This window comes from Phytophthora ramorum, assembly GCF_020800215.1.
Source record: "Phytophthora ramorum isolate Pr-102 chromosome Unknown Phyram_PR-102_s0006, whole genome shotgun sequence".
Taxonomy (NCBI): domain Eukaryota; phylum Oomycota; class Peronosporomycetes; order Peronosporales; family Peronosporaceae; genus Phytophthora; species Phytophthora ramorum.
The window spans coordinates 2,173,403-2,187,621 of NW_027150652.1; the positions used below are offsets into that span (position 1 = coordinate 2,173,403).

The window sequence follows — 14,219 nt, forward strand, 5'->3', positions numbered from 1 at the left end:
GGCGGGGGTGCTGTGTGAGACCTGCCGGGCAAGCGCTCCGCGAGAACTGTGGCTGGCACGACCAACGGGAGCACTCTGAGAATTGCGGTACTGCTGAGCTTCGATAGTTGGTTGGCGAGGCATAAGTCACTTGGTCTTGTATGTGCGGACGCAAAAGACGAGGATAATCGGCAAATGAGCATTGGTTTTCCCGAGAATTCAAAGCGTTCGGGATAGATTTGAGCGTTCGCGTGCCGAGATCTCTCCCGTGAAGAAGCAAATGTTTTTCGGTTCAGCAGCTTCTTCCCACTGTTTTGGATATGTGGCTATTAACAGCGTTTCTCGGCGAGTTACATATACGCTTTGGGCTAACCATCCCCTACAAGTAACAGAGTAACCTGTCCGTCCGTCCGTCCGTCCGTCTGTCCGTCATTCCGTACGCACCTCGAGCGTAACGCAAATCCGGACTTTCCGTTGGCTATAAATAGCTGCCGAGCGCAGCGAAGGCGGCCCTCCCATTCGCCAATATTATAATTCGAGCCCTCTCATTGACTATATAGTGGAGACTCTGCGCGATTGGCTATTATAATGCGTAGTGTGGACTACACCACATCGGAAGTAGCCGACTGAAATCACTGATGCTGATTGGACAAAATAAACCGCCTTTCAACGACGTTTCTTTTCATTCCCATACGTGGTCGAGTTTCAGGAGATTCAGGAGGCAAATTCTCCAGGTGGTGAAGGGCGGCTCGGCTACAGAGACAATCGACGCATGCCTGAAGTCATCCGAACTGTGGCCACTTTTCCAGAAGGTGCGTCTGACAGAGAACATGCGTGTTCGCACGGCTGCCACCGTCTGATAGTGCTGCAGAAATGGCTGCGTTTTCCGAGTACTTGCTGTAGGTTGGAGAGGGGAGACACGAGGTACACAATGATCTGGGAAATGACTACATTAAGATTCCACGTGACATGCTCATCGACAACCCCGCCAGGTGATCCAGATGAGGACGAGGAGATCCGTCCGGGAGCTATTCCACGAGGTAAGGTGCAGGGACAAACGGTGCAGTACCTGGGACTGTACTTGGCGACTCCTTGCTTTTCCCACGGTCAGCTGTATGTGTAGCGGGGCTACACATTCGGTTCACCTCCTACCTTAGTGCAACATGCACTAAGGCACACATTCAGGTGACCACCACAGGGTGGTTCACATTCATAGCAAAAGGCATATGACTGGTAGAAAGTAACACCTTTCTACCAATGAGAGTCATTCAATAGATAGGGGTTCTGCCAGCCATCCAATGGCAGAACCTCTCATTAGAAATATCAGTTTTAGGAGGAAACCCCATTTACAATCAATACAGTTCTCATTTACCACCAAAGCTTTCGTTTGGTTCATTTATCTAGGTTTAAGTATACTTGTGGATACAAGTATACTGAACTTAAGTAAATTACTCCTACGCTTCCTCATACACGTGCGCACACGTGTAAGCTTAAGTAGTGGGTCTAAGCAGACCCATTACACCTGGTAGCACTTTGTAGTCCGTCCAACGACCGACTAACACGTTCGTATGGAATACGAACGCGGGGCTGAGAACCTGCCCTCGGACAGTAACATGTCCGTGGGTAGCCCAAACACGTCTGCAACGCATGTTGCGCGTGCAGACTGCCCCCACCTGTCGGAACCAGAGTGGGAGGCCCTCCAACGACTGTCAACAGTCATTGGGGAAGCGGCGGTAGCAACGATGTTGCGAACGCTATCACCGACGGAGCAACACGGTGTTGCTCTGGGTTTCATCGTGAAGGAACAGCGTGAAACCGCTGCTCGAACTTCGGTGTCGCCATCGGCCACACCGCGCGTGGAGTCATTGAAACTCCACGTAAGCAGCTACGTTGGAAGAGAGGGCGAGCCTCTCCTCCGTTGGCTTGTCGAGGTCGACACTGCCATTACGGCTCGACGTATCGTCGACCCGTTGTCGAAGGTTGCGTTCGCCATGTCATGTCTTGGCGGACGAGCGAGGAGTTGGGCGTACGGACGCCGACTCACAGATCCTACGTGCTTTAGCACGTACGAAGAGTTCAAGGAGGAGCTCAAACTAGCGTTTGAGCCCCCGCAAAACGAGTTCCGATCGAGGGCGGAGTTCCTCGATCTGCAACAGGGCAAGCATGACGTGCATGCTTACGCCCAAAGGGCACGGTACTTGGTCTCGAACATCGTGACCAACCCGATTGACGAGGCGACAAAGGTCGTCACGTTCATGAAGGGCCTTAGAGATGGGCCTGTGAAGACCTATCTCTTCCGAGAGTATCCAAATACTCTCGAGGCTGCAATTGCGCTTGCAATGCAAGAAGAGTTTAGCCTGCGGCAGGCTAAACTGCATGTGAACGCCCCACGGCTGATGCCACGACCGGTGGCAAGGCCGTCGGGAGGTCCCGAACCAATGGACCTCTCGAGTGCGACCGCTGCTGGTTCCCAGCAGCGTCGTGGATCAATGAATGTGCGTTGTTTCCGCTGCGGAAACATCGGTCACTACGCCCGCGAGTGCACAGCACCTGTACACGCGGCGAGGAGCCGTCGTGGCGATACTGGGTATCGTCACGGGCAATCAAAAAACTAAAGGGACCAGCAGGCGCGGGGCGCCCTGCTGGTGATGCGATCGAGCGTGTCGACATCGGACACGCTGCAATGAAGATCGCTGCCCCCAGTGAGAGTCAATCTCACTGCAAGAAGCAAGATGACAAGCCGAACCTTGTCATCCTGAAGGTAAGCTCGAAGAGAGAGAAGTCTCTTCGTGCTCTAGTGGACTGTGGTGCGTCGAACAACTTTGTTCGACTGCAGAGCCTTCCAAGGCTTGACTTCGAGGAGGTAGAAACACCTCGAAGTCTATTGGAAGTGAGACTAGCAACGGGTGTCGTTGTTAGAACCGAGAAGCGTATCGTACGCGTACGCTTCTCTTATCAAGAGAAGGAGTTCGTCGACGAGCTTATCGTCCTGGAACTGGACGATAAGTTCGATATGGTGTTGGGCATGCCGTGGCTTGCACGGTATGATCCGGTGATCGACTGGACGAAGCGCACGATCGTGCGCTTCGGGAGCAGCAGCAGCGCGACAGAGAGCGATGGCCCTGTCGGCGCAGCACATGCACCACGTGGTGCATGCGGCCCTCCACTAGAGACAGCGCGGAATGCGGCTGTCTCCGGTCACCCCAAGCGAACGCCAACGACTGCGAGAGTCGTTGGGAGAAGATGTGAACCGAATCAGCAGGGCCTGGTTCAATCCGATTCGAGAGGGTCTCGAAGCGTCCGGGACGACGCGGTAGTGTCGACAGGTAATGTCGACACACAATTGGTCGAAAGACACTCCGCCGTTAGGCGTCGAGGTAAAGAAGGCGCGTCGGCTCTGGGAGCCGACGCTGCAAGCAGTGCGGACGGTTGCAAACGTCCCGCACCGGAAATGCTTGCGAGCTCGCCTGCAGCCGGGCTGCACGACGAAGCGGTGAGCGATCAAGCCGGGCTTGAACGCGTGCGCCCGCGGGTAGAACCCGCCGGCGAATACAAGGAACAACTGTCCACGGCCGGGCCTGGACAAGAAGAAACTCGCGGAGCCGGGCTCCGCACGAGAAGTGAACGGCGCAAGCTAGAAAAGCTGCGCAAGTCTCGGTCAGGGACCGAGACGCTACAAGCAGTGTCTGCCGGGCAGACACAGGAGTTGGAGACGACCGTCGAGACATTGAATGTCTTGACGCGTACGAGTATTGGTCTCCAATACAAGAAGATGAGGCTGAATAATCCTCCGACGTTAGCGTCGGAGTTGATGTCGCTCCCAGTCACAAGCTGGAAGCGTTTCGCTCGCGAACTGCACGATGGACGCATCGAGCAGATCTGCATCCTCTCGGACGTCGAGAGGATGACGTGTGAAGCAGAAGAGCTGAATCAGCTCATCTCTGAGGGCGCGGACGCCCTCAGCGCGAAGTCGAAGAAGGAACGCTTCGACGAGCAAGGCTGGGACTCGCTCAAGGCGAGCCCCTTTTACAAGGTCTTGCGTGAGTACAAGGATGTACTCCCGGACGACATTCCTGCGGAGTTACCGCAGGACAAGGGTGTTCAGCACGAGATTGATCTCGTGCCGGGAACGAAGTACTGCGTCACGCGACAGTGGCCACTGCCGCGTGAGCAAGTCAAGGCAATCGACGACTTCTTTGAAAGTCGTCGCAATGCAGGACAAGTGCGGGAATCGAAGTCCCCGCACAGCGCGCCTACGTTCTGTGTGAAGAAACCACAGGGCGGGTGGCGCATCATTCATGCGTACAACAAGCTGAACGATGCGACGGTACCGGCGCAGACGCCGATACCTCGAAAAGATGTGATCATCGATTCGATGACCTCGAGTACTATCTTCAGTACTCTGGATCTGAGAGACGGGTTCTATCAGATCCTCATGCGTGAGAGTGATATCCCTCTCACGGCGGTAAGCACTCCGAGCGGCATGCTCTGGGAGTGGCTCGTGATGCCGCAGGGGCTGAAGAACGCCCCAGCGACGTTCAACAGGTGCGTCACGCACTTGTTGCGCTCGGTGCGCGACTTCGCACCGAGCTATTTCGACGACGTGTTCATTCACAGCCGGGCTGTGAATGGTAAATCGGATGTGGAGATGCATACAGAGCATCTCCGCAAGTTGCTTGAGCTCATGCGAAAGCACAAGCTCTACGCGAACCTGAAGAAGTGTATCTTCGGGGCGACCGAGATACCCGTACTTGGGTGTCTCGTGGGGAAGAACGGCGTACGCCCTGACCCAGGAAAGGTCAGAGTGATCAATGAATGGCCTACGCCTTCAAACGTAAAGGAACTGCGGCAGTTCCTTGGACTCGCCACGTACTTGTGCAAGTACGTGAGCAACTACGCGGGCAAGATTCGCCCGCTGTCGCAGCTCTTAAAGAAAGAGGCTGCATGGGAATGGACTGCTGATTGTCAGCAGGCCTTCGAAGCAGTCAAGCAGGGCTTGACTGAGGCGCCGATCTTGGCGGTGGCCGACCAAGATCGCCCATTCCACGTTGTGTGCGATGCATCCGATTTCGCGATCGGATGCGCACTGATGCAACTCGATCACGAAGGTCGTGATCGTGTGGTTTACTACCAATCGCGTCAGCTGAAGCCAGCTGAGCGCAATTACCCGGTACATGACAAGGAACTCCTTGCCATGAAGTATGCACTCGCAAAGTTTCGAGTGTATCTACTTGGGAGTAGACCATTCGTGGTCTACACCGACCACGCATCGTTGCGTACGGCGATCAAGTCGCCGCACATATCACAAAGAATGGCACGGTGGCTGTCATTCTTTGCTGAATACAACTTCCAGGTAGAGTACAAACCTGGAAGGTTGAATGTCGTGGCCGACGCGCTTTCGCGTCGACCAGATTATGCGGTGCAAGAGGCCGACGCCAACGCAGTTGGCGTCGTCAGGACGACTACACCCTCGTCGTCCTTGCTGGACGAAGTGAAGGCCGCATACGCACATGATGCGGATGCGAAGCAATTGGTGGAGTACTTCTCCACACCTTCTGACAAGTCTCGTCAGAAGCTGGCCAAACACCTTCGTGCCCGTGTACACCGATATCGTGTACACAATGGTCTGCTGCTTTACAGCGCAGTCGACGACAACGCAGATCGCATTGTCGTGCCGGATGATCATGAGCTGAAGCTCAAGATCACGTATGAGTACCACGATGCCCCGATATCGGGACATCCTGGCCGTGAGAAGACATATTTGCTTCTCACGCGTGACTTCTATTGGAGTCACCAGTACAAGTGGGTACGCAAGTACGTTCGTGCTTGCGAGGTATGCCAGCGTGTGAAGCCTGCGCCCAACTCGCAGGCTCCGCTTCAATCACTACCGACTCCGTCGGAGTGCTGGCAGTCCATTTCAATGGACTTTGTTTTTGGTCTTCCGCAAGACAACAAGCGGAGGACTGGTATTGTGGTCTTTGTTGACCGCTTCAGCAAGATGGTGCATCTTGCTGCAGTACCAGCCGAGGTGACAGCCAAACAGACGGCATGTCTGTTTGTCGACATGGTGTTTAGACACCATGGTATGCCACTCGACATTGTGTCGGATCGGGATCCGCGCTTCACAGCGCGATTCTGGCAAGAAGTATTTACACTTCTTGGGACGCAGTTGTCCATGTCGACTGCGGATCACCCGCAGACCGACGGACAAACAGAGCGTGTCAACCGCGTGCTGGTTGACACCATGAAGAGCTACGCGCACTCGTTCCATCAATGGAGCGACTGCTTGCCGATGGCGGAGTTCGCCATCAACAACTCGGTGCATGTCTCGACAGGACACACACCGTTCTACGTGAATGCCATGAGGCACCCACGCGTACCGAGCGTACTCGGTGCGGTAGCTCCTTCCTTAAGTGGGGGAGGATATCCGGTTAATTCAAAACAACCGGATAAGCACGCTGATACAAGCAATGTATCAGCTGTGACGACTCGCGCACGTACTGCGCGCAGTCATGGCGACGACAAGACAGTGTCTACGACGGGCGTAGACACTTTAAACGACAACGAACATCACGCGCAGGCCGGGCCTGCTGCGAACAAGGAGCACGAACTGAACCAGGGGTTCAGCTCGGATGCAATGGACTTTGTCCAGCGTCGACAAGCCGTAATTCGGTTTGTCCAAGATGCAATAGCAGCTTCTGTCGATCGGCAGAAGCTGAATGCCGATAACATCGGCAGGGGAAACACAAATGAATTCAAAGTTGGTTCATTAGTTCTGTTAGCTACGCAGAACCTAGCTAAACATGCAGTTTCCGATTTCGGAGCAAGCAAGCTTGCTCCGCGCTTCATTGGGCCATTCACCGTGTTGGCGAAGCATGGCAACGCGTACGCCGTCCAGCATGCGCCTGCACCCAACGTTTTACGTTGGGCGACTGAAGCCGTACGTGCAGCACGAGTCACCTACGTCTGGTGACTCGCCAAAGCGCTCTCGAGCGCGGCGACGCGCTTCGAGACGCCAGAGAGCCTCGTCCCGACCTCGACCTTTACGTTCGAGGTCGTCTGCGCAACCTCCGCGAGCTGAGCCTTTAACAAGCTCAGCTCCTGACGCAGAGCAGCGAACTGCGACGCTTGGAGACGCTCAACAGCCTCCAAGCGAGACTCAAAGTTTGGTTGACCAAACCCGGGGCGTCTTCCCGCCCCCCCCCCCCCCCCCCCCCCCCCCCCCCCCACCCACCCCCGTTGCGAGACGCACGCGAGGCAACTCGCTGGATCGTCCAGCGAATTGTTGGTCATCGGAACCAGACCCGAGGTCCGGTTCATTTTCGTATTCGTTGGAGAGGATTTCCTCCCCAACACGATACGTGGGAATCACGGAATGTCCTGATGGAGGACATTCCGGAAATGGTGACGGCGTACGAAGGCCGCCACCGCCACCTCCGCCGAAGGGCGTAAAACTTGGGCGAGCGCTGTAGTCGCCTACAGCACTCGGATAAGTGCTGCGATTATCCGCAGCACTAGAAGCCGCCTGCGCCTGAAAACTGGCGCGCAGGGTCTTGAGGTCGTCAGGTACACACATGGACGTGTACCCGTTGACGTCCCGCTCGGTGATGCGTACTGCTCCAGGGTAGCAGTACTCACAAGCAGTGTCATAAGGCACTGCGCAAGGAAGTCCAATACCGACTGCACCATGGTGCAGTCGTTCAAGTTTACCACGCTTCGAGAACTTCTCGTAGCGCTCCCGCGCCTGGCTAATCCGGTCGCGATAGCCAGCGGGGTTCTTGTTGAAGTTTTCAACAAAGGCACTCCAACTTTGACAAAGTGCCTGCCACTCGGGCACTTTGCTTCTGCGAGAAGTCTTCTTGCTCGCAAACCATCGGAGCTCATGGAAGAGCCCGATGTAGTAGTCGCGCCTTTGATTCGTTAACGGATCAAAGTGTACTCGCTTCGCGACGTCATCGTCAACGATGGCGTTGCACGAATACAGCGCGTACAGATTCGGTGGCGCGGTCGCACCGAATCGGCTGCCGATCTCAGACTGAGACGGCATCCACGGCTCGCGCACTGGTTCAGTGCGCGAGGCCGCAACAACAGCGGATGGAGTGGAGTCATCTCCATCCCGCGGAGTCGACAAGGCTCCAGCGGCAGCGAGCGGTGTTCCACTGCCGCTGCGCGAACGCTTCGAGCTCGAAGCGTTCGGGTCGTCCTCGCGTGGACGACGCAGACCCACATTGGGGTCAGTGTGGCCCGGAGACAAGATGTCCTTGTCTCCTTCGAGTTCCCCCTCCTCGACTTCACTTCCGTAGTCGAGGGGAACTCCCTCTCCACCCGGAGAGTAGATACCCACTCCGGTTTCGACAGCAATGATCTTGCCTGTCTTGTTTCGGATGGCATGTTTCTCATGCCATCTCGAGTGGTATCCAGCAACAGAGAGGCGACTCTCTGTTGCCGCGCTTGTCGGCATCGCCGTCGAGGCGATGCCAGTAGCGGTCGTGGCTGAGGCAGCGGCCGTCGTCGCCTTGGAGGCGACGACAGCACTTGCTGTTGCCGAAGCGGCCGGCGTCTTGGACGAAGACGTCGTTGGCGTGCTCATTGGGAATGAGCACGTGTTCTCCCGAAGAAAATACGGATTGACGTGTCGAGACCGGCACGTCAAATCCTAACGGGGGGATGGTGTAGCGGGGCTACACATTCGGTTCACCTCCTACCTTAGTGCAACATGCACTAAGGCACACATTCAGGTGACCACCACAGGGTGGTTCACATTCATAGCAAAAGGCATATGACTGGTAGAAAGTAACACCTTTCTACCAATGAGAGTCATTCAATAGATAGGGGTTCTGCCAGCCATCCAATGGCAGAACCTCTCATTAGAAATATCAGTTTTAGGAGGAAACCCCATTTACAATCAATACAGTTCTCATTTACCACCAAAGCTTTCGTTTGGTTCATTTATCTAGGTTTAAGTATACTTGTGGATACAAGTATACTGAACTTAAGTAAATTACTCCTACGCTTCCTCATACACGTGCGCACACGTGTAAGCTTAAGTAGTGGGTCTAAGCAGACCCATTACAGTATGTGGTCATGTCAAGGGTTACGTCGAGATGGAGATGCAAGGCGTTGATCGAGTATCCAGAGCGGGAGGAAGCAGACGGAGTGTACACGGCGAACATAGTGTATCGACAGCTGTTCGAGAGAGCGTAGGCAGCGACATATACTGAGGCGGCGAGCGTAGCGAGTACGCCTGTGGTTTGAAGTCCGTGTGCGAAGCACGCGGGTGAAAACCCAGGACCAAGCAGTGCATGCTAGACAAGCGGAGGCGAAGCTTGCGAGCCGTAGCGGGCTTAGGGTTCGTACACACGGGAACCACGTGAGACGAGCGCAGCGAGTACGCCTGCGGTTTGAAGTCCGTGTGCGAAGCACGCGGGTGAAAACCCAGGACCAAGCAGTGCATGATAGACAAGCGGAGGCGAAGCTTGCGAGCCGTAGCGGGCTTAGGGTTCGTACACACGGGAACCACGTGAGACGAGCGCAGCGAGTACGCCTGCGGTTTGAAGTCCGTGTGCGAAGCACGCGGGTGAAAACCCAGGACCAAGCAGTGCATGCTAGACAAGTGGAGGCGAAGCTTGCGAGCCGTAGCGGGCTTAGGGTTTTGATACAAGTCAATAATAAAACATATCGATATAAAATATAAGCCTTTCATAGTAAAAATAGTAGTGAAGCGAGCTGGATGAGCGAGCGAACGGGCACCAACCAACCATGCACCCACCGCCCGCAACGCGGGCGGCGCTCGGCTAGTCTGATCTTTATGCCAGAACAAACCAACTCGAGAAACGACCTGTTGTATACAAATCCCTATTCATATCACTTTCAGCAGGTTTCATTTAATATACCGTTTGTTTAGAGGTGAGGTGTCCCTAAATTTTGTCGCGATGGCATAATCGTTTTTGTATGTGAGCCACCCTATATACATGTATAGTGTGCCAAAACGAGAGTGTTAGCATATATGTCTAAGGTTTATTAGCGTCTTTTAGTACTCGTGTTACAATCGCACCTTCAAACGATAGAAATGACGGAGCTACAGCGATTTGTTGGGGTGTCCCGAACCTTTTGTCCCGGAGTTAGTATAATGAAACTACTGTAGTATTATAACCGAACTATAGATTTGGAACAAGTAAAATAGCTGACAATAGATTTGAAACAGACTGGTACTATTAATACCGGTAAATGATAAACTTAAGTTGCACTGGTTATGTTAATATTTCTTAAAAGTGGGAATACCTAGCTGAATCTAGACTTTTCACCACGACAGAAAACAGCATTGCCAATGTCCAAGATTTAAGAAATTGATGTTGGATTAAGTATCTGAAAGGGTCGTTGGGGAGTGGAAGTGTGACCAAAAGGATGATGAAGACCTTTTACGAGTGGTGTGGACGATAACTCAACGAAGACTACATTTCACACCATTACGGTAAGTTTCACTCTACAGCAACTGGTGATATGGTATTGGGTAAAGTGAAAAGATTGACATGCAGAGATGATACGCTGCATGGCATGGTAGGTTTAGCTTGGTAAGCTTAACAACGCATGGTACATGTAGCTTTTTCTCCGAGACTTGAAATCTGGGGCACGGGGGTTGCAAATGCAAATCGTTTCGCGAAAGCTCCGTGTTTTGCGTTATTAATATGAACCCACCTGGTTGGTAATAAAATGTGCTGGCCCATCAGGATTAACTAAGCTCTAGAAGAACTAATTAATTCAGGTCTACAGAAGAGCAAATTAATTCAGATCTACTAAATTAATACGACCACAAGTCGAGCATCGTCACTGCGTCTAAAGCGTTTCGCGTGTGTCCTCGCTTAAGGCGAGGATCGCACATGCACCTGCGGACGTGAAGGCCATCGCCCTCCCGGCACAGCAGCGCCCCGTTTGGAGCCGGTTCGCCACATCGTTGGTATCACTCGGCACGCGCCTCCGTCCTGTCCCAGTGGGCCGGGCAGCGCCGACCAACGGATCCCCTTCTTAATCACCGTTCTAACAGTGAAACGCACCGGTTCAGAAAAAAGCTTCAACAAAAGTACAGTTCTCCACCCGGCCGCGACCAGCGCATTGGCCCGAGGCACACGACAACCTGCCCCACCGGCCCTCTGCACGGCGGGAAGATCTTTCCGTAGAGTCCTGTGGTATTAATAAGCTATTAACGTTAATCTGTACCGGCACAGCCGACGTGAAATAGGCGTTCAGCCTGAGCCCCCAACGCCACGGAGGCCTTCGGGTGGACGCTCTCATTCTGCAATTTGCTCGCCACTCGCCACTCGTCTCCGGTCACCCACTGCATCGGCATCTCCAGACAAGACGATGCCTTCTGCGACGTCGGCAGTAGCGTTGGCGCTTGGCGCTGCGGCGATCCTGTCCCCGGCCGCCGCGCTCACGGACCTCAAGACCGATTGGGAGGCCTACACGAGTGCCCTGACCATCCCGGAGGTCATCGACTTGACCGGCGGAGGTGCCATCGACATGCAGATCGGCCGTTCCACGCACAACTGGACCGACGACGGGTCCATTTCAGGCGCCATCTACGGATACGCGCTCAAGAACTCGACGCCCACGACGCCAGGACCCACCCTCAAGGTCGCCAAGGGTGTACCCATCAACATCACCTGGTACAATGAACTCGAGGCTCCCCACCTCCTGCAGGAAAGCGTCCAGATGACGCTCACGCAACATGCGTCCGCGTGCTACCCGTACTGCGGCGTTCCGGTGGTGACTCACGTCCACGGTATGGAGTCGCCCGCGAGATACGACGGTCTCCCGTACTTGTCCATCTACAAGAACCAGTCGCAGGAGTTCCACTACCTCAACAACCAGTCGGCTTCTACGAAGACGTATCACGATCACGCCAACGGCCTCACGCGGCTCAACACGTGGGCTGGTCTCGTGGGGGCGTACATCATCAGCGATGAGGAGCTTGAAGCGTCTCTCAACCTCGACGTTGAGACCGACATTCCTCTCATTTTGAGCGACCGACTCATCAGCAACACCGGCAAGATCATGTACTCGGACGACAACTGCAATGCAGGTGCCACGCTGTGGGTGCCCGAATCCTTCGGCTCCGTGAACTTAGTGAACGGTGTCGTCATGCCCTACGTTGAAGTGCCACCTGCCCAGGTTCGCTTCCGCCTTGTGAACGCCGCCAACGCGCGCCACTACAACCTGACTATTCCCTTCACCGACAAGTGCAAGATGGTGGCGACGGACTCGGGTTTCGTTGGGGAGCCAAAGGCCTTGGCCGCGGACCTCGTCATATTCCCGTTCGAGCGTGTGGAGTTTGTCTGCGACTTCAGCGGCGATGCCAATGGCACGACGTACAATCTCGAGGATAAGCAAACGTCAGATCAGGCGACGCCGTACGACAACCGTATCATGCAGTTCCGCATCGTTGAGAGCTTGAAGACCGACACGATGGAAGTGCGTGAAATTCCGTCCTCGCTAACCCCGTACAAGTCGCTAAAGACGCTGTACGAGGCCGGAGGAAAGGAGCGTACTTTGATTTTGGGAGAGATCGAGGCCACTCTCCTGTGTCCGACCATGAGTCTGCTTCTGTACCGCTCGCAGCAAGTGAACACGTCGGGTATCACTGGTAACCTGCACTGCACCAAGGGAACGGTTGAGAAGTGGAACTTTCAGAACCCCACGGACGACCCGCACCCGTTCCACTGGCACTTGGTCAACGCGCAGTGCGGCGAGACAGTCGAGACTGTCAACACGAATGAGCTCAAGGACGTGGTTGTGATCCCGAATGCCGGTGATCGCGCATCTGACACGATCACCCAAGTGTGCTATGTGGCGTGCACCCCTGGAGACTATCTGCTCGAGGGCAGTACGCGCGGTGCCAAGGAGTTCAACTTCGACACGACGGACCCGTACGTTGCTCACTGTCACATCTTGGAGCACGAAGAGAACGCCATGATGGCCTGGTTTAACATCATGGATGTTGATGATGGCTACGCGGACGACAATGGCATCACTCCTGGCACGCAGATCACCAACACGGTCATTGCTACTGCCATGTGCATGAGTGTACTGGGTGGTCTTGCCACGACGCTGTCGATTCTGGTGATCTCTGTGAAGAGCTTGAACTTCTTGGCAAGTCCCGTCGCCCTCTCGGTGGCGTTTGCACTGTCGTCGGGAGTGATGCTGTTCATCGGTCTTGCGGATCTCTTTGCTGAGGCATTGACGTTCTATCGAGCAGCATACACGACCGGTAATGTGGATCCGGAGGCTTACGAAAAGGGCGGATCGACCAGTACTGGTGTTTGTGACAACACGTGCAACGGCAATGCGTACTTGACGACGGTGGCGTCGTTCTTCGGTGGCGTGGTAATCATCTTGCTCGTTGAGTTCTTGGTACACACGGTGTTTGGACGGAAGAAGGCAGCTGGAGTCAAATCCAATGCTCCTGTTAGCCGCGCTGACGCTGGAGACATGGAGGAGGGCGACAAGGCCAATTTTTCTTCTCCCGTCCCGAACAGCCCTGCTGGTGTCCACCACGGTGAGCTCGAGAGTCCGGCAACGGCAGAATCCTCGAATCTACTCGAAGACCAAGCAGACCAGAAGGAGGAATTCCGCCGAGCTGGCGTCATGACGGGCATTGCCGTCGCCATTCACAACTTCCCTGAAGGTCTGGCCCTCTTTGTGTCTTCTCTTTCCGGACTTCGATCGGGCATCGTGCTCTCCATCGGAATCATCTTGCACAACTTCCCCGAGGGAGTCGCCATCGCTGCTCCGGTATACTACGCCACGGGCAGTAAGATGGAGGCGTTCAAGTGGACGGCGTTGAGTGGAATTGCTCAGCCTTGCGGAGCTGCAATTGGCTGGGCTGCTGTGTCTGGCGGTATGAGTTATACTCTCGAGGCGTCGCTGTACGGCGTTGTTGCTGGTATGCTGGTCTGCATCACGGTGAAGGAGCTGCTGCCAGGAGCTTACAGGTTCGATCCGAGTGGAAAGTCGTTCGTGGTGGCTTTCTTTGGTGGCCTGGGAATTATTGCGCTCAGTATCATGGCCTTGAAGTATGCCGGGTCGAGCTAAGTTCGCGTCGTCAAGATCGTAGCGCCACAGCTCAAAGTTTGTTTGTGCAAATCACCGTCCTACCGGTGAGACTTTCAACATAATTGCAATGGTTTCGATATAGTTTTCAAACAAATTTGATTTGTTTTGTTGTTTTGGATCTGAGTTTATGG

At 54.5% G+C, this 14,219-nt stretch overlaps 1 protein-coding gene across 1 annotated transcript; it reads left to right on the top strand.

Moving 5' to 3' along the window:
* Window positions 1-11,337: 11,337 nt before the first annotated feature.
* KRP23_7564 (Spore coat protein A) lies at window positions 11,338-14,067 on the top strand (the record flags this gene model as incomplete). Its single annotated transcript, XM_067892896.1, has 1 exon — window positions 11,338-14,067. The coding sequence occupies one exon, from the start codon at window positions 11,338-11,340 to the stop codon at window positions 14,065-14,067; it is 2,730 nt and encodes a 909-aa protein (XP_067744732.1).
* Window positions 14,068-14,219: the final 152 nt, after the last annotated feature.